The 24,545-nt window shown below is 41.3% G+C and overlaps 1 protein-coding gene across 5 annotated transcripts in view; it reads right to left on the bottom strand.

Annotated features, from left to right (window-relative positions):
• Nucleotides 1-24,545, bottom strand: part of PIEZO2 (piezo type mechanosensitive ion channel component 2) — a 427,346-nt gene that overhangs the window by 155,988 nt on the left and 246,813 nt on the right. For all 5 annotated transcript variants that reach the window (XR_011504549.1, XM_070513541.1, XM_070513542.1 and 2 more), the window contains exons 5-7: nucleotides 18,457-18,619; nucleotides 6,708-6,918; nucleotides 5,214-5,427 (exon numbers count right to left, since the gene is read on the bottom strand). Coding sequence is in view for 4 of the 5 variants with exons in the window: in XM_070513541.1 (XP_070369642.1) it covers nucleotides 5,214-5,427; nucleotides 6,708-6,918; nucleotides 18,457-18,619 (588 nt within the window). In the remaining variant the exon portion in view is untranslated. The remainder of the gene's footprint in view (nucleotides 1-5,213; nucleotides 5,428-6,707; nucleotides 6,919-18,456; nucleotides 18,620-24,545) is intronic.

Raw genomic sequence — 24,545 nt, 5'->3', positions numbered from 1 at the left:
AAACTTTACAATTTAAGGTGAAAAAAGCAGCAAAACAACAAGTCGAATTTGAGCAAACAAATCCAATCCCTGCAGTAACTCCTCGAATGTTCTAGAGAAAGTTCAGGAGTTGGAAAGGAAGCCAGTTGAAGATTAGAAAAGGCAACTTAAAGAATTATTCAGTCACATAGTCATCGCAATGCTTAATGTACACAAATGCTCACTGAGAGGGTTGAGAGACAAATGTGTGGCTGCTAGAGTCTACATCGTGCTTAAGAAAACAAGAGGCACTTCCGACTCCTGCCATGCCCGCCACCCCGCCCACGTCAGAACTTCTACAAAGAACCCACTTTTTGTCGAGATTGCTTTCAGATGAGTTCACCTCAGAATTACTTTGGGTATCCTCTTCACAAGGAAACCCAGTCAGCGGTGTGCTGCCAAACTATTAAAATTGGCTTTTAGTTCACGCCACCAATAAGGAGAATTTTATAGCATGCCCATACATTGGAGAGCCTTCAAGGCGTCTCACCTTCATGATAATGAAGAACAAATCAGGTCACTGCCTTTGTCCCCATCCTCTGCCCAACGCACCTGCTGTACTTTCAACACAGAAGACCCACGGGACACAAGCCGTCCAAGACTCGAAGCTTCAGGAACGCCACCAGCCTTACAAGGAAGAAACGGCAAAGGTGCGTGCATGTGTAACTGGAGGCGCCTGAACGCTGACCCACCACCTCTAATTCTTGCTTCATGTCTTTCAAAATTTAAGGCGTTTGCCTGTCTACAGAAATTCCCTATGAAAATACAAAACCTTCGGAAGAGACTACACTTTGGATTAGCTAAGGCAAATTTTGTGTAGCTCACAGTCATCCTCAGGGAGACCTCCAGAATGACAGCTGTAACGGGGCTCATTCTAGTGAACAAACTACGGCGAATGATGTATTACCTGTCTTGCATTTAGTTATGTGGATTCCTTTTGAAGCTTTATCTTGTGGGATCAACTTCAGAAGAGTGATCACTAATTTTTTTTTGATCATAATATACCACAGCATTTCATATTTGGGAAGAATAATCCTACTTTCAGGCACAGTGTCTTAATCTTCCCCTAAGTATACTTGTAACTATCAAATAATGAGCCCTGAATTTTGTTTTGTTTTGTATGCTCATGTGACACTTACGCTGAGGTGGCATCCCACATGCCACAACTAGAAGGACCCACAACTAAAATTATACAACTATGTACCGGGGGGCTTTGGAGAGAAAAAGGAAAAATAAAATCTTTTTTAAAAAGACAAAAGTACATTGGTGCATAGGAAAAATACTGGAAGAATATAGACCAAAAAATAAATAGTATTTATTTCTGGGAGTTAGGATTACATTTTTAAAAAGTGTTTTTCCTTATTCTTTATTATATTTTCCCAAATAATCACCAACAAACATGTTATACTAATGATAAACAAAACAATTTTTCTAAAAAGAAAGGTAATTTTCACCAGAGAGCCTACCTGAAAACTTACAACAAGACAAAAACGGTTTTGCGTCATTTTCGGAAGAAAGCCACATCCAAAGCTGGAGGCTCTGCGGTTATAAAATTAGTGGCAAATTTCCATGCAAGATGATTTTTTCTTTTTTTCTTTTTTTGCTAGTTTCCAGTTTGTTTTCCTCCAACTCAGAATTTCGGGTTAATAACCGTGCACTGAAATTCCTTATGAAAAAGCGATTGTTTTAATAGCTTTAAAGATGTAAATTTCCAAGCTTTCCAGGACTAAGATGCAATGTCCTATCATCACCAAGTTACTGGGGAGGAATCTACAAGGCAGTTTATATGTCTATACTGCACTGTTTAGCTCAAAGTGTCTATACCCTGATAAGCAACCCAACTTTTAATGACTTACTCTATGAGATTATAGTAACGGACCTTTTAAACTGTTTAAAGGGATTATCTGCAAAATGTCTATAATAAATTATAATTAATTATAATTTTAAGTTTGGAACAATTTAAATGAAAACTACATATACATTATTATATGATTAGGATCGTTATTATCTATACCAGAGGTTGGCAAGCTTGGTTCACCACCTGTTTGGGTACAGCTTGTGAGCTAATAGCATGGTTTTCACATTTTTAATTGGTTCAAAAAAATCAAAAGAAAAAATTTCATGAAATGTGAAAATAATATGAAATCTAAACGTTGGTGTCCACAAACAAAGTTTTACTGGAACACAGCCACATTTGTTCTTTTACATCTTGCCCATGGCTGCTTTCGCACGATGACAGCTTCTTGAAAGAATTGCGACAGAATAGGCCAGCATGTCTAAAATATTCACTCACTCATCTTTTACAGAAAAAGTGTTTGCAAGGTGGTTCTGAACATTCTTTGTATTTTCTATCATCAGTCTCTAGATGGCATAAAATATCCTTAAACTGGGGAGGGGTGTCAACTACTACCCCAGAGGAGAAGCTATTTACTTTTCCAATCAGACCGTCTCCTAAGTCAGTCCTTCCAACAGCACAGAACCTTTTCTCTACATGTGTTCGATAACCAAAAATCAAATGTCTAGAAAATACCAAAGGATTCATTTAGTCTGGAACTAGCATCTGTACTGAAATTTAGTATCTACTCACTCCTGCCTAAAATAAATCTTACATAAATCTGTACCATTAAAGGGGCTTCTCAGTTTCCCTTGCAACTTGACTGAGGTACAACTGACACATGAAGTTGTGATATATTTAAAGTGTACAATGTGATGATACAAGTATACATTGTGAAATGATTACCTCAATCAAACTAATTAACACATCAATCGGCTCACACGATTACTTTTTTTTTTTTTTTTTGGTGAGAATGCTTGAGATTTACTCTTTCAGCAACTTTCAAGTATACAATACAACATTCTTAGCTATAGTGACCCTGCTGTGCATTAGATCCCCAGAACTTGCTCATCTTACAACTGAATTTGTAGCCTTTTACCAGCCTCTGTCCATTTCCCCCATCTCCCAGCCCCCTGCAACCACCATTCTACTCTTTGGTTCTACAAGTTTGACTTTTTTGTTTAGATTCCACATACAAGTGGCATCATACAGCACTTGTCTCTCTCTGACTTACGTCACTTAGCGTAATACCCTCCAGGTCCATATGTGTTGTCACAAATAGCAGAATTTTCTTTCTCATGGCTGAATACTACTCCACGGTGTATATATAACATATTTTCTTTATCCATTCACCCATCGGCAGACACTTCATTTGTTTCCATGTCTTGGCTTCTCAGTTTTAATGAGTCTATGTAACATTCCTCTCTTTGCAGACAGAATTACACTTGCTAAGCCTCCAGGTCAAGCCAACTGGATTTAGAATTAGGTAGGTTGTATGTGTGTTGAGTACTAACTTATTTTAACTGAATATAAGTGGTTTTAGGACTCGATTCACTTTTTTAAAGCATTGTAAGACACAGTCATAAACTAGCTTTTATTATGGACAAATTTACACACGAATGAATAAAAGTGAGAAGGGTGGGTCAGCACACATAGCTTCTTCATATTTACTGTCACTTATAAACTGCATTGGCACCTCTTGAAAGAAGGAGGCAAACCTATATTGTCAGCATGACAATGTTATTCATGTTCTTATCAAACACAGATTCCTCATTTTTCAACAAGAAGACAAGAAGCACCAACACCACTTCCCAGAGACACATTAGAGAGGGGAATTCTGGCACAGTTTTCTCCTTGACCTCACATTCTCTCCTACCATTTCTGTCACCTTTCTTTTCTCTATAACTTTCAATTATGAACTTTTCCACAGAAAAAGAGAAGTTAAAATAGGACAAAGATAACTTAATGCCAATCACCTAGCTTAAATAATTTTATTTATCTTTACTGGCAAACAGTAGAAAGTTGCAGATATCATGACACTTCATCCCTAACTAATTTACCCTGTGTCTCCTAAAATAATGACATTTTCCTGTATATCCATAATACATTCATGCACCTAAGAATTAGCAATAATTCTATCATAGTAGCTAATAACCAATGAATGTTGAAACTTCCCCATTTAACCTCAAAATGTCTTCTCGAGATTTGCCGTTGAACAGAATGTAACCTAGAGTCATGCTTCACATGTGTTTGCAAGGTTTCCTCAGCTCTCCTTTAAAGCAGAACAGCCCTGCCCCCACCCCCACCCCATGCACTTCCTTGTCATGATGCTGATTTTTCAAGAGACCAGACCCTTTGATATAGAATCTACATTCTGAATTTTTCTGATCCTCTGGAGTCACTGAAATTATTTTTTTTCCTTTATATTTCCTGTGAATTGGAGGTTGGGTCTAAAGACTTCACAGGATGATGCCCCAGACCTCGTATGGCATCACATCTTCAAGTGCACATTCTTGAGCTAGCCCATTTTTGGTAATGTTAGTTTGATCAATTAGTTAAGGTGTTGACCACCACAGTAAAGTTTGATTTTTTCCCTTTACAATTAGCAAATAATCAGTGAGGTTAAACTTTGTCATTGTTGCAAACATCCCTCATCCCAACAACCTTTTTAACTAACGGTCACAGTTTGTGACTAGAATCAAGCATTTCATTAAGAATTGATAAATAGTAATTTCCTAATTCTATTATTTCTTTCCCTTTCATTAGCTGTTGTGATCCTGTAGCGAGGAATTTCCCTCATTAACGGAGAATGGCCTAGAGTTCCTGCTAAAAAATCAAAGTAAATGCTGGAATCTTTGCCTTTAATTCCCATTTTCATAGTAAGGAGTTGGTGTAATGGTCATCTATTGAAGGAAATTAGATATTTCTTTTCCTCTCTCTCTTTCACAACATGGACTCATGTATTTTTACTTTTAAATTTTTACAATCAGTTATTATGTTTGGTACTCAATTTGTCCTCTGTCCTATGAGAGCTCCTTGTAGCTGGAGGCTTTAACCCATTGCTATTATTCTTTGATGTAAAATGTTCTTCCTGGATCTCCTTCCACAGCTGAGACCATGTGTCTGTTCCACTTGCTAAGACAGCGGCTTCTCCTCTTTCTGAGTCCGAGCAGCACCCCCATCTGAAGAGACTGTCTACCTCCTTCTAGACTGTGTCATTCAATAAATTTAAAGCACTAGACTGCTTCCCCCCCTCCCCCACCAAATCTCTGCTTAACCCACAAGAGGATTAACCCCTGAACATTCAGACAAGGTCATGGAGGGGGCATTCCCCCTGAAATGTCCGAACCATTTCTCTTACCTTGCATAGTAGTCATTGGGTGGAACCGCTTCTTGAAAGAATTGGAACTGATATAAATAAAGTCCAATTAAGTGCCCTGCTGTGAAAATAGCCAGCAGAACACAGAGACAGCTGAACAGCAATGGGTCGAACGTTCGGCACCAGGACCACCAGGTGCACAGACCCAAAAATACAAAGAAGTACACAGACGAGGTCAGAGATGGCAGCATCATACCTAAAGAAGAAGAAACGCGATCATGAACACCTGCACAGGACTGGAAAATCATTTACCACTCAGCAAATGTAACTATTGGAGATTATGCAAATTTCCTTCATATGCTTTAGGTATTGATCAGGTTTTTAAAACATTAATTACATTTTATTTATAAAATTCAGAATACTATTTTTATTGTAAAAAATAGTCACACACAAAATGATATTTGTAAAGATGGAGAAATAACCAGGTGAGGAAGAAAGTCTCCCTGTGGCGTTTGAGTCAAGTAAACATCTACTTTTCATACCAGCAGGACTTGGCACATTTACTGGCCTGTTTCCACCTTTCTATTTTGCCCCCACATTTTTCAGGGATAGCTGTACGTCCACTCCAACTTTCCCTGATACCATATTTTATAACGACTTATAAAAATCATTATAAAATGACATTATATGACATAAAATCATTAAAAATGATTCTTTTGGCTAAGCAGGATTTGTAAGAACATTCCATTGTGTGGCAGCTGAAGTCTCACTGAGACTTTGTCCTGCCAACAAACTCTGATCTGCACTATCACCAACAAGGGAAACGTACAATGACATGATTCCTTATAGGCATTTAGAAACATTTTTGAGTGGCATTTTGAAATGACTCCTTGTTAAAATATTGGGTTATATTCCTTGAGAAATTCTATTCTCTTTTGCACTTTTTTATTTTCCTATTAAAAAGCAGTTAAGTGGTTTCATCTCGTGACATTTCAAGTAAACAGCACGGAGTAAACCTCACAGTAGCTCAGGAGTGGAATGGAAGGAGGGGGGAAACCAAGATAACATTATTATGGAATAAGCAGTCTGTAGCCAAAATTTAAAGGAAGTGAGTGTCTGTGCTGGAAGATTACAATCTAACTTAGTAAGAAAAATAGTATATCCTGGAGAGTTAAATTAAGATCACTAACGACTCAGTGCAAACAGACGTGCTTTCAGAACACACATGTGCCGCTCGCGATGGGCACATTCAGCTTGTCCACTGCAGCCAATTGCCATTCGTAGGCTCCACGGTAGAAGGATAGTTGTGTTTGTAATTTACACATAGAAAATGAGGTCACTTAACAGATATGGAGAAAGCTTGTTTTACAGAGGTTAACAGAAATCATCTAAAAACATAAAAACTAGAACAAAACAGAGATAACTATTTGCGTGTGTGTGGGTTGTACACGTGGCTAGTTTTACAAAAGCTATAGTTATTATTTTGGAGTCATTATTCACCAAAGTGCTACGTGTGTTCCACGCAGAAACTCTCACCTGATGACCCCAGTAAAATTGTCACAACAACTTTTCCAGCGGTGGTTATCATGTTGCCAATAAACTCCTTAAGCTTGGAAGCCACAGAGGCAAGCCTGCGGAACATTTTTAATTTTGTGCTGTCTTCCAACTCTCCTCCAACACCATCTCCTTCATCTAAATCCTCTTCATAGATCAGTGCCTCTTCTGGATCTATTTTTTCTCCTCCAGCCTAAATAAATGAAAAACAGAAAACACTGCAGTCCAGAACTCTGCCCATCAGCCTGGCAGATTATATGGTTTGTAATTTATGGGTCCGTCAATGAGGTGAATTTCACAAATCAGGGAAAAAAATGCAGACAACCACCAAAGGCCCTCCAGGTCTCTGACAGTTCCTATAAAGCCTAGGTAACTTTGATTTTTCCTGAAGGAGTAAACAGCAAACATCACTAATCACAGGGTCCCTAACAGCATGGCATCTTACCTGCGAGAGCTCACTCTTTACAGGCAGAGGAAGAAACTGTCTGAAACATCTATTAATAATGTTAGCTTTCATCAGTGTGGATTTGGTTCCTCAAATTTCCAGAGTTTGCACCAAGATTTGATTACAGAATCCATGGCTTTTAACTGAAAGGGTGGGCCAAGTCGGTGCTTAGGAAATCCCTTGTCTTCCTGAAGTTTATCTTTGCTCACTATCTTAGTGTTTCCTGACCTTGGGAGGATGAGTGGTCCCGGGGTAATGGCTAAACATACAGTCGCTTCCTGCCTTTCCTTTCAGAGAATGATATACTGCTTCAGTCTGGACCATTCAGCAGCTATGTGCCATCCTTAGAGATTTAGGGAAGAAACACATGTACAGAACATACACATTTTTCCGCGGATTGTTTCAAAATGGGTAGACTAAGGTGTTTTTGTTTTGAAACAATACACAGGAATTTTTTTGGACTACTTAGAATCTTTCCCTAGAAAGGTGAGGATTTTTTCAAAAGAACTACAAATATAAACCTTAAGACAAAAGGAGGCTGCTTTAGATGCATGACACTTTGCTCGCATTTGTCCCTAGGCCAACAAACTTCGGATCTCCAGCCCCACCGAAAGGCCTGCAGCTGGCGGCAGAGCCAGAGGGTCTTTCAGCGCAGTTCAGACGCTATTTAAGGGTTCAGAGTGGAGCTCTGCCTCTCCATGCTCCCACTTTAAAGGTTCTTTCCTGATACACTTAGTTCAGATATTTACATAATATTCATCTCTAACTATGCCAAGTTCACTGGAGGAGGCAGGCAAGTCCCACACATGCTGAGTGGCCTTGGGGACGCAGAGATCTTCTGTTGCCCAAGGGGGTACAGACCACGTGTGACTTAAGTTGGCTAATGATGAAGCCAAGGCTACAGGGTGTACCCCCACCCTCCACACATGCACACACTCCCACTCTCTCTCTCTCTCTCTCAGGGATTTAATCCCAGGCTTATTCAAGTTGATACATCCAAATTGGGTTCTATTGTATTCCATCACGACACATTTTTCTTTTTCCTCCCTGAAGGAAAAGGAATGCCTCAAGCTTATTCATAAAGATTTTTCTATCTGTTTAGAGCCTAGTGTGTGCTAGTATCTCTAGCAAGAGATACAGCAATAAACATGTAAATAAGCAAAAAATTAACAAGCTAAATATCTCAGAGTAATGAATGCTACTCAGAGAATTAAAATAGGGTCATGTGAGTGTAGTGACAGGGTGGCTATTTTAGATCCTGAGGTCAGGGAGAGCCTCTCCGTGGAGGTGACATTTAAGCTAAGACTTGAATGTCACAGTCACCCGTGAAAATCCTAGGCAATGGAAAATCCTAGGCCATGTGAAAATCCTAGGCAAGAGCATGTGAGACTGAGGGAAGAGCTGGTCAAAGGCTCTATGGTACGTTCAGAAAGAAGACATGTGTCCCCAAACCTGCTTCTTCCGCAAAGTCATCTTTCTCCTTGTCAGCTGATGACCCTCTTCCTACTACATTGAGAGAAGAGGGGCGAGCTCTGACCAGTACATCAGTCCATCTACCTAAAGCCCACTTGTGGAGCAGGCACTTGGGTCCCCCCTCCTGTGACTGTGGATGAGCTGCACGTGCTGGGACACCAGGGAGAAGGATGGCTCTGGTCATCCTTCCCTCTCTCCTGTATCATCTCATGTTCCCTTTCTCCCGGATCACCCCATCAACAAACAAACACGTCTCACCATCTCACCTTAGGAAAACACAACCCTCCCAACCCACGTTTGCCTCTCAAAGAGAAACTCTCCAAGACTTGGCTGGATGCATGGCGCCATTCCCCCTACACTTAATTTCTCTTGAACCCACTCTAATAGGACTTTGACTGCCAACCACTCCACCGAGGGAGGGATACGACATGATCTGTTTCACAAAGTGACTCCCAGGGAGACCAGAGACCAGAGCTATGGTTGAGGAGAGGGGAGCTGGTGAAGCTGAAGGAGGTTCCTGCCTTTGTAGTCTATCTTGGAGGTCGAGTCAGCAGGACTAGCTGGTAAATTTATTGTGGATGGAGGAGGGATAGAGGAGAACCAAAGACAGTTCCTGTATTTTTGTTTTTATTGATGAGATGGGGACACCCAGGAGTGGAGGGGGTTGGGAAATTCAATTCTGAGATGCTTTCCGGCATTCTTGCGGGAGGCATCATGAGGGCAGCTAGTATAGGAATCTAGAGTGTTGGAGAGAGGTGGGAACTGGAGGTCTATTTTTTTAAAAAATTTAATTTTTTATTTTTTGAGGAAGATTAGCCCTGAGCTAACATCTTTCGACAATCCTCCTCCTTTTACTAAGGAAGACTGGCCCTGAGCTGACATCTGTGCCCGTCTTCCTCTACTTTATATGTGGGACGCTTGCCACAGCATGGCTTGACAAGCAGTGCATAGGTCCACACCCAGGATCTGAATGGGTGAACTCCAGGTTACTGAAGCAGAATATGTGAATTTAACTTCTGTGCCACTGGGCTGACGCCCTGGAGGTCTATTTGAGGTCCACGGGCATATGGATGGTTTTAAAAGTTGGGGGTCTAACGAGATTACCTGGAGAAAATACAGAGATTGCCGCCTCTCAGGTGCTGACACACCCTGGGACCAGTCCATCTCCCCAAACTTACCCAGAGTCCACAGGCTCTGTTCTCACCCTGGGGGATCCCTTCCCCAGGCTTAGGCCCGGCTTACAGGCGGCTTCATTTCCCCCAGCAGTGTCACTGTGGTGGCTGATCCAGTGAAGCCCCTGCTTTGGCACTCACATGCCATCCACATATGAACAATCTGCTCATGGAGCATCTGTTGCTTAATATCCCCCTCACAATGGGTGACTGACACATTAATAATCCTCCTTGAGGAAGGAAGTTTGGCCAAAACCTTCAATCACCGTACTTAAAAAAGGAGATAGGGAGAGAGAACACAGCTAGAGCTGTTTGGGTCACTGTCAGAAACACATGTGTAACTTTCATAATAAATGACTTATTATTCAATTATAGAATTGCTACGGATGTAGATTAAATCAAATAGAAATCTCTGGTCAACAACCTTTGTGAGGTTAGACAAATGCATTTCCCTGACCTCTCTTAGGCGGGACTGGTGCCCCGGTGATTTTTATAAACATTCCAATGCACTTGAAGTTTTGAGCATTTTTGTACCAGAATCCCTGACGCCCTGAGTTGGAAATGCTTTCTAAACCTGCCAAGCTGAGAGAGAGCCGAAAGTGAGATGGGGTTTGCCTCTGTGAGCCCCTCAGTCCAGGCTGGGGCCAGAACTGCCATTAGTCACGGCCGGCTGGCTTATGAACGGGCGGGCTCTCTCCCCCTAAACGATTTGTCTGGTGAAGCATAAACACCGACGCTCTGGAAGAGCCTCGACTCGCTTAACATATTTACTAACAAGCAGCCTTGTTGCTGGAGTGGTGATCAGCCCCTGCACTGGAACGCAGCTGGACTCTGGGAGCCAAGCTAAGGAGGAGGAGCTGTGAATAAAGACTGAATTCCCCTGGTTTCTGAGCTATCTCAAAAATTGAGGACAAAGAGAACCCTTTACAGTTTTGAAAAAAACAAACAAAATATTCCATATCATTATTGTCCATGTCAAAAATCTAAAACTTATTTGAAGAAACAAAGTGCTTTAACTCACCTTCTTTAAAAGTTCCTGACTTCAAAATGCACCAACATGTACTACGGGATCATCTCTCATTTCACATGAGGAAGCTCCAAGTGCGCTGGAATCATCCATGTGCAAGGTCCTACTATTCTCGGATCTTGGATCAGGCCGAGAGGCAAGGCTACCTCTCATGTCTTCCCACAGCTGCCTGTCACCCATAGGCCCCATCCCCATAATGCACTGAATTAGCAGTTTCCGCTCAATTTTGAAATGAGAAGATGCAATAAACTACTTTTGTAGAACCCAAACATCCGCTTTTCTTTACCCCCAAGCACTAAAAGATTCGATGTGGGCTGGAAGAAATCCTAAGGATGGCCTGGAGTCTTTAGGAGGACAGATTACCGAACTCCACCTCAAACTTCCTAAACCAGAAATTGGAGGAGCGAATCCTGGGAGTCTGAATGACTGAAGAGCGGCTCTGGGTGAGTGTGAAGCAGCCAGCCTAGAACCCACGCGCTGGCTGACACCTGCAACCCCTGGTCATAATTCTACATTCAGGTGACTAGGCAAAATTTGCCATATTTTGTTTGAATCATATCGTAGGCTGACTCTTTAATTGGAAAATACATTGAAGTAATTCATCTGTAGAACCTCCTTCAGGTTTCAGTCAACCTTTAGACATTAGACCAGAGCTTTTTATGCACTGAATCCATTTTCCTCTTCTTCATGGTTAAAACCAAGCTATTAAAACATTTCAATGGGAGTGTATCACAGTCACATATAAGGAGCCAAAAGATCTGGGAGGCAGAGGGAGCATTTTTCTAAAGTGTCACTAGTTGTTTATTCATTGTTTATTATTAAAAGTTAACAATTTATCTTAACAGAATGGGTTCATCTCAACAGAAGAGCCCAAGGAAGGAAAAGGCAAGTGTTGTGAGTCACAGCTGAAGATAAACGGCCTCACAGCGCTCCCGGGCAGGCGGCAGGCGGCAGGCGGAGGCGGAGGAGGGACTTGTTTGCATGGTGTCACGTATGTTGTGCAAACCTAACGTGATAGCATTGTACAGACACACCAAATGTTGCATTCTGTTTCTACATTTGTCTTACGAAGATTAATTTTCCAAAATAAGAGCCCTGTTTCATTTGGAAAAGGGAGCATATAGATAGACGTATGCTTTCAACCACCTTCTACAGAGTGATGAAAGGTCAATAAAGGGCAGGTGAAGACAATCTGAACAGGCAGACAGTGACCAACTGGGTTAGTGGTTTTCAGCCAGGACAGCAGGATCCGCGGGGCTTTAGGAAAAACAGTCCTAGGTCCACCTCACGCATTCCCCTGCCTGCCAGAGAGTCTGATTTATTTATAGGTCTGGGATGGGCCCCGAATCCCAGCTAAGGACCCATATAATTGCCTGCGATGGACTAAGATGCAAAGAAAATGCATATCTTTGTTATTAAAATGTCAAAAGTTTGGGCAGTGCTGTAGCTCCTCTGAAATCCACAGCATTCTTTCCCCATCCATCCTTTCCTGTTCCTCCCTCCCATCGGGAACCTCTTTACGGAGCCTGAGCTCTGTCTCTGAACACTGAGCCAGGTCTAGGGTGGGACACAAATGTGGATCCACCGTGGGACCCCAGAGGTCTGCAGTCACTCAGAGGAAAGAAACCAGGAATACACAACTGTTTATAAAATGAGTATATCAGAGCTTTAGAACATTGAGAGGAAAAAGGGATTGCATCTGACTACAGGGATTTGGAAGCCCCTGTTCCAAGTGTTCCCAAAGCAAATGTAATGGAAAAAAGGACAAAGGTCTTGGAAAGCAAAGTCAGAAGATAAAACATGATGGGTAGTTTTGCCCATCCTGGCACATAGTAGGTGCTGAGTAAATAAGCCTGGCCCCAGATAAGCAGACTACCCCTTTGCTGTCGCAGCAAGATCGGTCAAGGCAGGTGGGGGCCGCCCCGGCCCTGCTAAATCCTCTGGCAGTCTGGGGAGACACAGGGCTGCTGACAAGCCTGGCCCAAGGCTGACCCTTCTGCCTTCTTACGTTAGTTTCACACTTGGGATTGCTTTGCGCAAGCCTCTATTTCAATCGTGCTCATTCAGTTAACTCGACAAGTACATGAGTATTACTATGTGTACAATCTTAAGTTACTTTGCTAGTTTAAGATTTGCTGCAACAGAGAAGACAGACGTGATCCTTTCCCTCGTGCAGCTTCTAGTCTAGGGAGGGAGACAGACAGTCAACAAGGAAGCAAAGCAGAATTACAGAACAGATTAATTACAGGTTGTGCTAAGTGTTGTCAACACCACAGAGCGGGCACAGTGAGAGAGAGAATCTGGGGGGCTCACTTTGGGAGGGTGGTCAGCGGAGTCCTCCGTGGGAAGGACGTGACCTGATGATGGAGGAGGAACCAGCCATGCAGTGAGCAGGGAGTGAACGGCAGGGCAGAAGGAAAAGCCTGACACTTCTGAGCACAAAGCAGGTGGGAAGGAGCACAGGCGAGGGCGTAAAGGCAGGAAGTGGCCAGACCCTGCAGAGCCGTGGCCCTCAGGGTGAGGAGCTTGAATTTTCTTCTTACTTAATGGGAATCCAACAAAGTGTTTTATCTAGGGAAGGGGTATAGCTGGATTGATAATTTTACAGGCAGAATCCAGCCTTAGTGTCCCATGAGTGGGACAGGGTAAGAACGGAAGCTGGAAGGGAGACTTATTTCAGGATCTAGCTGAGAGGCGGTGGTTGCCGGGATAGGGATCCCGGCAGTGGAGATGGAGAAAAGTAGGCTGATTTCAGACAAAATTTGAAGGTAGCACCCATAGGACTTGCTGATGGTAATGGAGAAGGGGTCCAAGGAATCAAGCGTCACACCAGGTTCCTGGCTCCAGCCACGGGTGGAGACTGCGCCTCTGAACTTGGATGGGAAGTCAGGAGGAAGGCTGGGTGAGGGAGGGCGGGAGCTGTGTCTCCTGTCCCCAAACGCAAAGCCAAGATGTGGAAAGAAACATGGGAGCTGCTTGGCTTTAAGTTGGTAATATTTCCACAGTTCAAAGAGGGATGGAAGTCACGACCGCCCTCAGAGGAGTGACGGGGATTCCTGCGGTGACATAGACCCTCTGGTGTTGGAGCTGGTGGCAGCAGTGGGCACCCTGTGCCTCTCATCTCAGCACCTGCCTGACTATTCCACCCCCACCGAAGGGACACGGGCTCTCTGATTCCCCAACATGATTTCCATGTGGGTGTTTTGTCGTTATTTGCAGTTCAAATGAACAAAATTGCCTATCGAATATTCCAAGGACAGAACAAAATGCTCTGAGAATTTCTAAAATCATGATCTAGAAATATTGTTAAAGGCAAAAGGCTACTTTGGAGCTTTGATTCCTTAAAAAAAATCAGAGAATTGGTACACACCGTTAAATGTTATGTGAATTAACAAATGGGTTAGACAGAAATGAAGGCATATTTAATTTGTAATAGGTTCATTTTAATAGTTTAAAGATATTTGAACTGACTTCCTAATTGCTCATTCTTTAAGGTATTTTTACTATCAGGCACATATGATAGTCCAGCTGAGGCCAAGTTCACTCAGTTAACACAATGCCCATCAAGACATCCCTGCCTTCCTCTGTGATGATGCTGCCTCTGAACGACTGTTGCAGCCGCCCCCCAGGAGGGTCTTTATCAGAGGAAAGGACCCGTGGGAGTCCAGTGAGATTAACAGGAAGACACTGCGGGGAGAAAGTTAGTCATGGGTCCCAAGTTAACTAGTCTCCACGATAAACAGTTATGCTGAGGCTCATACTGTAACACTGAAGCTTGCCTGAAGCTTTCTGGAAGATAATAGGCTAATGATTTCCTCCAAGTAAAAACTTTCTTTATTTAAACTAATGGCATCTGAAATCACTTGAATTAAAAGCTGTGCTCAAATTGTGAATGTGTTTAGCCCAGAGAAGTCAGGCCAAGTATGCTGTGCTTTGCGGGACATGCAACAGTAAGTTCTTGCCCAGTTTCCGAAAGTGACCTTGAGAGGAGGCAAAAGTCATGAAGGGCCAGGTTTGCAGGGGGCAGCCATCCAGCTTCTTCCCCTTCTGAATGACTCTGTGTTTCAGAGGATCGTGTCTGCGTGCTTGAAAAAATAGGAGCTGGAGGGTGTAAAGCAGGTGACTGCCGACTAAGTGAGAACTGAGCAGATGCCGGATGCTGCTCAGTAGGCGACAATAAAAAGAGGGGCTTCTTCCACTCCTTGTTCCCTGTTCTTCTAAAAAAACTAGTAACTTGAACCTCAGAGCTGAAATCTGAAGCATAGCCCAGTCGGTCACTTTTTGGCCCAGCAGGCGGATGCCCCAGCAGCCTAACGGACATGAGACATTAGAAAGGAGGGGGCAGGTTTTAAAGTTCATAATGAATTTCCAAATAACGTTAGCAGGACCTAAATTTTGCATCCCTGAATTTTTAACAGACAGGTGATGACTTACACTGGAATATTCTTTTTACCCTTCACATTCGATTTGTCAGACTCTTTAGAAGATGCCTCTTTAAGCAGAGCAAGTAATGACTATAATTCCTGGTTGAACAAACATTTATCATAAATTTGGTTTAGTAATATGTATACATATTAACAATATATGTTTTTAAGATTTGAGAATAGGAATCTTTCTCCCAGTTATGATTTTTAGATCTGCTTCTGAATTAAAATTAATAGAAAGATAAGGCCAGAGATGTGTCAGTCGAAAAAGAACCTTTTATAGTCCCTGAGGAGTCGACTGTTCTCTGTAGGATGCAGGAGCCAGGCAGACTCTCACCGCCGGCTCGTCTCCCAGCCCAAGGCGCTCAGGGGCAGTCCTCGGATTTGTGGTGCCCTTTAAAACAGCAAACTGAAGCCTCATTAGTGAGTCAATGAAGATTAGGGAAGACTCCGAGTCTTCCCCAGGGATTAGTTGCTACTTTAAAACCAGGCTGGATTGGAAAAGGAATTCTCCCAGGCACCAGTGGATTAATCTTGCCATTTCTCCACTGAGATAAATGAAGGAAGAAACGATGCCAGCAAACACTCTTCTTACAAAGGATCCTCAGAAACCAAACAATCTACAGAGCCAACACTAAGATTTATAAGCGGCAGGAAGCATGTTGGGCCTTCAAAAATAAAATAAGTTCCCCTGCTTCTCTTGGCCGTGTGCTTCTCTTATTTTCAGACTTAAGCCAGATTATCCACATGTGAGAAATATTTCCTTGTGGATTCATCTCAGAAGAGTCACACCAGCCTGCTCCTCATGGGCCACCTGGCGGGTGGGAATGTGCCAAGAGAATGGAAATTAATAGCTAAATTAGGCCAAAACAAATTTAACTGAGAGGAAAATCAACCTCAGAATACGATATTTATGTATTTATTTTCAAAGCCCCAAATAAATAATATTTAGAGTGCTATCCCCCTTATTGTTATCAATAAATAATGAGATTAATAAAATATGGGGCACAGATATTTAACCAAATTTCAAGTGGGAGAGAGGTACTATAAGTCGATCTTTAAGAACTGAGTGAAGTCAGGAAGGAAACTTGATTTCAGAACTAACCCGTGTAATGGCTTTGTGTCTCTTCTTCACCAGATGTGTGACCCTAATGGTAACCTAACATCCGTTACCTTCCATCGGTCAATGTAGGTTATCCTAGTCCATGGAGACAAGTCCTTTCTATAAGAAGCTTTGTAATGCACTCGTGGTTGTCTGTTACGAATGGCACAGAAGGGATGCTTTTCTGAGTGGGTCGGCCTCAAACACACCATCCAACTCAACTTTCTGTCATCGTAAGACGACCTTCCATTTGAAATTGCTCTACTGCTCTCAAATTGGAGAAGACAACATGAGGAGAGCAAGTAGCATTTTATCAAGCAATCCAAATGAGCAGGCACTGTGCCTGGGATTTTATTTGACATTTCATTTCGTACTCACAACAGCTCTGTGACGTGGGGTTCTTATTATCTCCACTTTGCAGAAGAAGAAAGAGAAATCACTTTTCTCAACATCACACAGCAACTATTAGGTAGCTTCCAAGTCTGCCTTCAGAGTCCACTCAATTTCCAGTAAATATCCTTTACCCTCCATCTATAATATGAGGATAATTGAAAAACAATCTTGCCTCAATGAATAATAATAATGAAAAATCCTAAGTCTGGAGAGTTTGAGTTAATAGGTTTACTTTCACTGAACTCGGACAGTTTATGGTAAGGATTATTTAAGCCAGATTATTTTCAAAGCTGTAAATATTATAAAATAAAATTCAAATGTAAAAATGGATATTAAAATTTTTAATTTTCTGTCAAAATTGTAAAGTCAACAAGAAGAGAAAAGCGCTTTCATAGGTTTTATCTGTTTTGGGACACTGACAAGCCTTGTACGGTTCGTAGACTGGAATGCATGATGTGGTTAGTTACTAACTTGATATAATTATTTTTTAGACCAGGTACCTTTTTAACGTTTACCTTAAAAATAGCAGAATATTGATACACAATGTGATTGCATATCTTTTACCCATAAGGATTTTAGGTAATAATATCATTTCTAGTTTGCATAGACTTATTGAATTATATCCTCTCTTTCTTTATTGTTTTGTTTTTAATAAGTATACATGTGAAGCACCCAAGTCATTTGCCGTAACTCTGAATTTTCTTCCTTTGACACCTTCGTGGTTACCATTCTTAAAATAAGTAATTTCAATTAACTCCAGTTTTAAAAGTTTAACTTCTTGCCAAAGCTTATGAATGAAAACATTTGGTAGTTGTGTCTTGTGTCAAATATTCAAAGTAAGTCTTTTTAGTAACTGTTTTCTTTGTAAATGTCATCCTTCAATTACTAAATCAATTACTTTTTAAATCAATATCACCTAAACTTACATAAGAAAGTACAGTTATTAGAACAAAGCAGTGTTCTGAGGCTGGTCGGGGGACAGGGTGATGAGTTGTCTGACATGCTCCCATACGCCAAGGAGTGAAGTCTGACTCAGTCTCTGATCCAACAGCTACTTCTGAAACCCTCCCAATAGAAAACAGAGCTAAAAACGAACATACATTTTACTCATTATTTTTACTTTTTCCAAATCTTACACTTCTCCAAGTGTATGTATTTTTTTCTCTGGAGCGCTTTAAAGTAGCTTGATCAAAGCACGCTGGGTTAACACACTGCACTCTGAAGAGCAAGGTGCACAGAAGAAAGCTTCCCTTCAAGGTGGAATTAATTTTTCTCTCCTAAAACTACCTGGTGTTACTTGTTCTCTAAATATTTTGCAATAACTAAGGTATCTAGACCAACGGACCATAATACTGTGAATTTCAAAGGCTAAACATCTGAGATGATACTAGATGATATCTGGGAGAGTGAAAAGAACACTGAGTCAAGTCCTGGCCCTCGGGCTGAAGGCCCCACGGAGGAGGGCAGCACTCACGTTCCCTGGACTTGTCTCCTTGTGGCCAAGGTGTGGAGGAGAATGTCTGCCCATCAGGACTACACGAGGGGGCTGTGCGAAGTAACTGTCAACATTTGAGCCAAGCAGGGTAAAGCGTAAAGCGCTATGCACACTTCATTATTACTATTACACTTCCGTAAGCTACTAAGGGTCAAGGCCCTCAGAAATCAAAGAAAGAAGATACATGAAGTCTGATTTACCACTTCTTCATTTTGAAACTCCGGGTTACACTGTGCGGCTTCTTCTGTCACCGGTTTCTGAACAATGTTCCTACAGACGAGCCAGATGGTCAGACTAGCAATGAACATCCCGATGTCAGGTACAAACACTCTGATCCCATTGCCAGCGTCGGCTCCCTTTAAGCTATGGAGGGAAAAGGAAGGCAGAGGAAATTTAGTTGCTGTTACATTTCTGTGGTTAAACTGTCTTAAAATGCGTTTGCATCTTCTTAATGATTTAGAATAAGAGATGTCAGTTTCTGCCTCGATGGTACCAGAAAGCTTTGCATTGACCTCAGAATCTCATGGAATCTACTAAGATTCAGGAGGGTTCCAGGGTTTCACTGGAGTTTCAGAAATATTATGAAGAATCCCAAACCAATTCTCACTCCTAAAATAGGCTAGTGAACTATATTGTTATTAAATAAATCACATGTCGAGTACAGATACAGGTGTCTGCAATCTAGCTAAAGCCATTAAAAACTAGACATTACTAGCAGCTAGGAGATATTTTACCTTCGATGTACATCAAAGCTGGAAGGGAAAAATGAGACGTTAAAGTAATCTTTGATGCCAGGAACTCGTCATTATTTTAAGTATTTGGTTGATTGTTTTCCCTACTGTTCAAGAAAGGTAGATCTAGTACGTTTCTTCCTTGAATCTTGGAGAATTAACCATGAACTTAGATTTGGGGTCAAGGGCAAGTATGACACTGCCTGGCTGAGTTCCACTGGAGGACTTCTCAGGGTCACATGGTCTTCCTCTGTGCCAAAGAGACAACACTACGCCTTCTTCATCTCATTTGAGTCAAATGAAAGTGAGTCACTGTTTATTAGAGATAAAACTTGTTTAGGGACAGGAAGCAAAAGATAGGAATATATATCATATAAAGATATATTTTTTATATATACTTTATGTGACTAAATACATACTATAATCATTTATATTGTATAGATTATATATTTCAGTAAAACCATAAAAATATCATAAACAGCAAGACCCCCATCACCTAGAGATAATCATTGTTAACATTTTGGTCAATTAAAAAATTATTAGTAATATCTACCACTTACAGAGCAATTGCTGTGCGCTAAGAGCTTGGCACACATTGTTTAATCCAACCAACCACCATAGAGTTAGGCATTATTATTTATCCTCCTTTTACATATGAAAAGCCAAGTCTTCAAAATATAAACTTACTCCCCTAGAGTCACACAGACAGAGTGAGAAGAGAATTACACTCCAGCTCCCTTTAAGTCCAAATTTTATGCTGTCAACCACTGCATTCTCATGGCTGCATCCACACGGCCTTCTCCTCAGTCTCCCTTTCTGCATCGACACCCATATTTAGAGTTAATAAAACTAAGCTCATACCTTACCTATTGTTTTGAAACGGATTTGATAATTTAATATATCACTAAAATTTCCACAACTTGTTGCTGATGTTTAGACATCAGCATGCTCATGGTCAGATGGCGGTATTTATTTAACTAGTCCACTACTGCTGTACACTTAGAACATTTCCATCTATTTCTTACTATAATATAAATAAAAGTTAAATCTCAAGTAAAAAGTCTTCTAATCTAGAATGTTATAGGAAAAATTCCTCAGACCAGTCTAATTGGCTTTTTCAAACGATGATCTGGCAGAGTGCGTGCCCTGCACAAGCTCTGTTTTTACAAACGGCTCTAAACTTCTCTGAACAGAGAAGCATGAAAGTAATGACAGATCCCCTTACCTCCATAAATAAGACAAACGTGGTTGTGTGAAAGGTTTTAAGAAACGGACAATTCCTTTCATTTGGGGTAAGAGTAAGAGAATTCAATCAAGAAAGCTTCATCCAAACTAAATTTATAATAAGGACATCTGATGATTGATTTGGTCACAGGAAGAATGTTGAGGTTCGTTGCATGCTTTTTAAGCATGGCTAGCATGATCACAGAGCAAACGAGAAGTGATGTCATGAGAATGAGGAGGAAAGGGGGATCAAGGAGGGAGACCAGCGAACAAAAGCCAGGTGTGGGTGGGTGTTTCCTGTGTGGGGCTGAGGTCAGGAGAGCCTGCTGGTCCTCCTCGGGTGGATTTCGGGGAATAGACTCAGAGCTCTTTCACAGAAAATGAACTGACTGTGGCATTTTATGAAAAGCACCAACCAAGCGGGGCAGAGGGGAAAGCAGTTCTTAAAGGAAAGGTCACCAGAGCTCTAGCTGTGGCCTCAGCAGCTTCTTGCACCACAACAGAGACTCAGGAAACCAGAGTGGAGTCTCTCCCACCTGCGGACTCCATTAAGCTTCCGATTTGCAAACAGTCGCTTTGAGGCAACAGTCTCAGCTTTGTGCTTCTTGGTCCCCAAAGAGACATTTCCCAGCATGCCTATATTAAGGGAGTAAATGAATGCAGTTTGCAAAAGCAATCACTTCACCCAATAGAATTCAGCTACTGGATCCAGGGTTGGGCTGCGATCCAATTTAGAATAGAATCCTTCAGCCACAGAGGTGCTAATCTATAACCACTACTCTTGGCTTGCTGAGTTAACAAAGCAATGTATTCATAATACTGCCCTTGCAGAAACAAGGAGACTTTTGAAGAATATAATGAAGAGCATGTATGATGAACACGTCATAGTCTAATTGATATGTCACTTAGGGACCATCTTATCGATAAAGCTTCCTTCTTCATTGTTTAGACCAGTGTCTACTAAAGTACAGTAATCAGAACACTAGTCTTCAGAAATGGTGTGAATTAAAACAAAACAAGACAAAATAAAAGAAAAAGATCTTAGTCAACTAAGTGTTAGAAAAACCACAATGCACATTGCTTACAGTAAAGGACTTGAGAAGTTCTATAGTAAAACAATAAATTTGAGTTTGTTTAAGCTTCTGTTTCCCAGATTTATTTGATCACAAACCATTCTTAAACATTTTATCCAATGCCTAATACATTCTGCTGAGCGAGTGCTCACAGCACAGTTTTAGGAAATGATGCATTACAGTCTGCTCACTGGTCTAGATTTTTGATGGAAATAAATGGACAATTTGGAAACTATACTAATATGTAGCCAATTCCTATAAACTTGGTTTTCAATAGGCCTTTAACAATTTTAGAAGTCAGTGACATCTCATTCCGTTCCCTCATCCAATCACCCAACTATCCATACATTCACTCGGTAACTCATTGCAATTACGGAGATGGAAGAGAACCAGAAATAGTCTAGTCTATCTCCTCATCTTACAGGTTGTATGAATCAACCAGCAGAAAGGTTAAAGGGTTGGCTCAACTGCACAGTTAGGGGGAGAGCACCTTCTTCTCTGAGCTGTCTTCTGAGTATAGCCAGCACTCACTGTACCTGTCCCCACCTCGTCCATCTCCTACCTACTGCAATAGGCTTCCTCACCCACACTGTTCAGAAAATGCACTGTTAGGGGTTACCAGTGATCTCCCAGATGCAAGGCCCAAATAACTCATGCTAGTTCTCATTATGGTCCACCCCTGTGCGGCATTTAACAAGCAAGATCAATCCCTTCTGCTCTCAGATCTACTCTCCTTGGTTTTCTCACCTCTCTCTTCTGGTTCTTTTCCTACCTGTGAGTATCCCTGAAATCTCACATTGCCAGGAAATTCCCCTAAGAAATGCTGGGCTGTTTTGTACCCAACAGACACTTCCCCACCTCCTCCTTAAATGTTGATGAGTCTGCAAGGTTCTGCTCCCCACTTATTTCTCTTCTAACTCTACATGGAAACCTGAATGATATGTCCACCCCCCAGACTCCAATCAGCATCTATCTGATGACTTACAGATTTACAAACGCAGTCCGTTGTGTCCCCGAGACACATTAGCAGATGTCTTCACTTCAGTTTTCCATAGCTTTTCAAAACCAAATGTTACCTTTATTCCAAAATCTGATCTCCCTCCTGTATTCCTAACCTCGAAAAATGGTGCTGTTGTCAATCTAGCAATAAAGACAGAATCTTGACCCTGCCATTCTCTTACTGAAAAACATTTCTCTTACCTCGCCTCCTCTTATCTCTACAGCTCAGTTCTGGCTGCTGGATTACTGCAACAGCATCTTTATTATTTTGCCTTAGATTGTCCCTTCTGCCAATCAGGCTTCCACATTACTGTAAGAGTTTAATTTTTAGAAGCATAAGGTTGAGCATGTTAACTGCACTGCCTACAGGCAAGGTCCATTTTCCTGAGCATAGCCTACGAGGCCCTCTGTGTTCCAGGCCCTGTTGGCCTTATCTCTTGCTGTGATTTCCGTGTACCTCAAAGGCCATCCATCCTGAATGCATATACCCAGAATATGCAAGTGTTTTCCCTGCAGGCTAGTGTGCAATCTTTTCCCTTGGCCAACGATGCCCTTCTCCCACAACACTTTTATATTCTCCTCATCTCTCAAGACTCACCTCCCACATGTCTACTGTGAAGCTCTTTCGCCACCCTTCCTGTAACAGAATTGGCCACTTCCTCCTTTAGATGTCTGCCATACTTGCACACATTCGATCATAAAATGTGGAGCAATTTACGTCACTCACTTATTTACAAATCTTCCTGACAGAGCCTCCTGTCTGTTTCCTCTCTGTATCCATGAGGACTATGTATGCATGTATATACATACACTATATGTGTGTGTGTGTGTGTGTGTGTGTGTGTGTGTGTGTGTAGCAGGGTGCGCTCTGAGTAAAGGGTGGTGGAATGAATGCTATCTCCAAATATTTACTCTTTGTTTCTCACGACATTAGTTTGTGTAAAGTACTGTTGAAGAATCAGACAAGATGTCTGCTACAAAGGGCCCTGTAGTTTAGTTCAGGGAAGATCAAGTGCAAACACAAATGGGAAGACACATTGCTGTTGTCCAGTGAATGGCTGGAGATCGGGGGAGGTCATGAGTAACATCTCAGTTATTTGGGCAGGAAGATTTAATTGTCAAAGTGGGAAATTATAAATAATTTAAAATATATATATTCAGTTTTATTAAATATATACATTGGAGAAAACATTTCAAGAACAAGAGATATGAAGTGTATCTTTTGAAGATTAAATCACTTGATTTGGCAGAATTTTTTATTCATTCATTTAAAAAGTATTTATTAAGCATCTACTATGTGCCAGGCACTGTCTCTGGGCACTGAACATTGGTTACAAAGGTGTGCAAGGGAGATAAAGGCAGAAAGATGGGTTACAGTCAGGTCCTACTTGGCTTGAACTTTTGGCAAAGAATTAATATAACCAGAACTGAGGGATTTGGAGTAAAGGAGGAACATAATCATGAAGGAAACTTGGGACCGAGGAAGAGATGGTGATTTGGTTTCGTGAGGTGAGGTGTGGAAGTGGTGCTTTCATGCTAAGTGTGAGGTGTGGTTAGGACATTTAGGTGCACAGGTAATAGTTCATGCTGGAAGCCACACTGGATTGTGTCTGGGAGTGGAGTCCCAGCTGAAGGGGTAGATTGGAGAGCTTTCTTCTCACATATGTTGGCTAAAGTCAATACAGCAAATTAGACTGTCCAGGAATAGTGCATGGCATAGAGTAAATATATGTGTAAGGCTCTCTAAACTAATTATAAGTATACATTAAAGGGCTTTTAACAATAAATTAAATTTTATTTGGAGTAAATTCTGCATTTGGAATCAGGCTAACCAGGTTTTGTGTAGAAGTCCCGTTTTAATAAATTAATCAGATAGATGTATACATTTTCCCATAAAATGTTATCCTAGATAGTGCTGCTTTTGAGACATGTAACAATTACATTTCTCATATGTAAAAGCATATGCTAAGCTGCTTAGCACATCATGTTCTCTTAAATAGACAAACATTCCTGTTCCAATCTTGTTACAGTCACATTGATCTTATTTGTTCAGAGCGATTACACCTCTTGAAAGGGAGCTGAGGAAGCTAGAAATTGGGAATAACCTATACATCCATCAGGAGGAGAATGAATAGGTTAAATTAGGATATATCCATAAAATAAAATAAATACTACGAATCAATAAATTAGTGCGAATACGTGTGACCTAGATCTACATATATAAATATGGGTGTTGAGTAAGAAAAAAAGTAGCAAATGTGC

This window comes from Equus asinus, chromosome 7 (assembly GCF_041296235.1).
Source record: "Equus asinus isolate D_3611 breed Donkey chromosome 7, EquAss-T2T_v2, whole genome shotgun sequence".
Lineage (NCBI taxonomy): Eukaryota > Metazoa > Chordata > Mammalia > Perissodactyla > Equidae > Equus > Equus asinus.
This window is presented reverse-complemented; position numbering and strand designations above follow the sequence as displayed.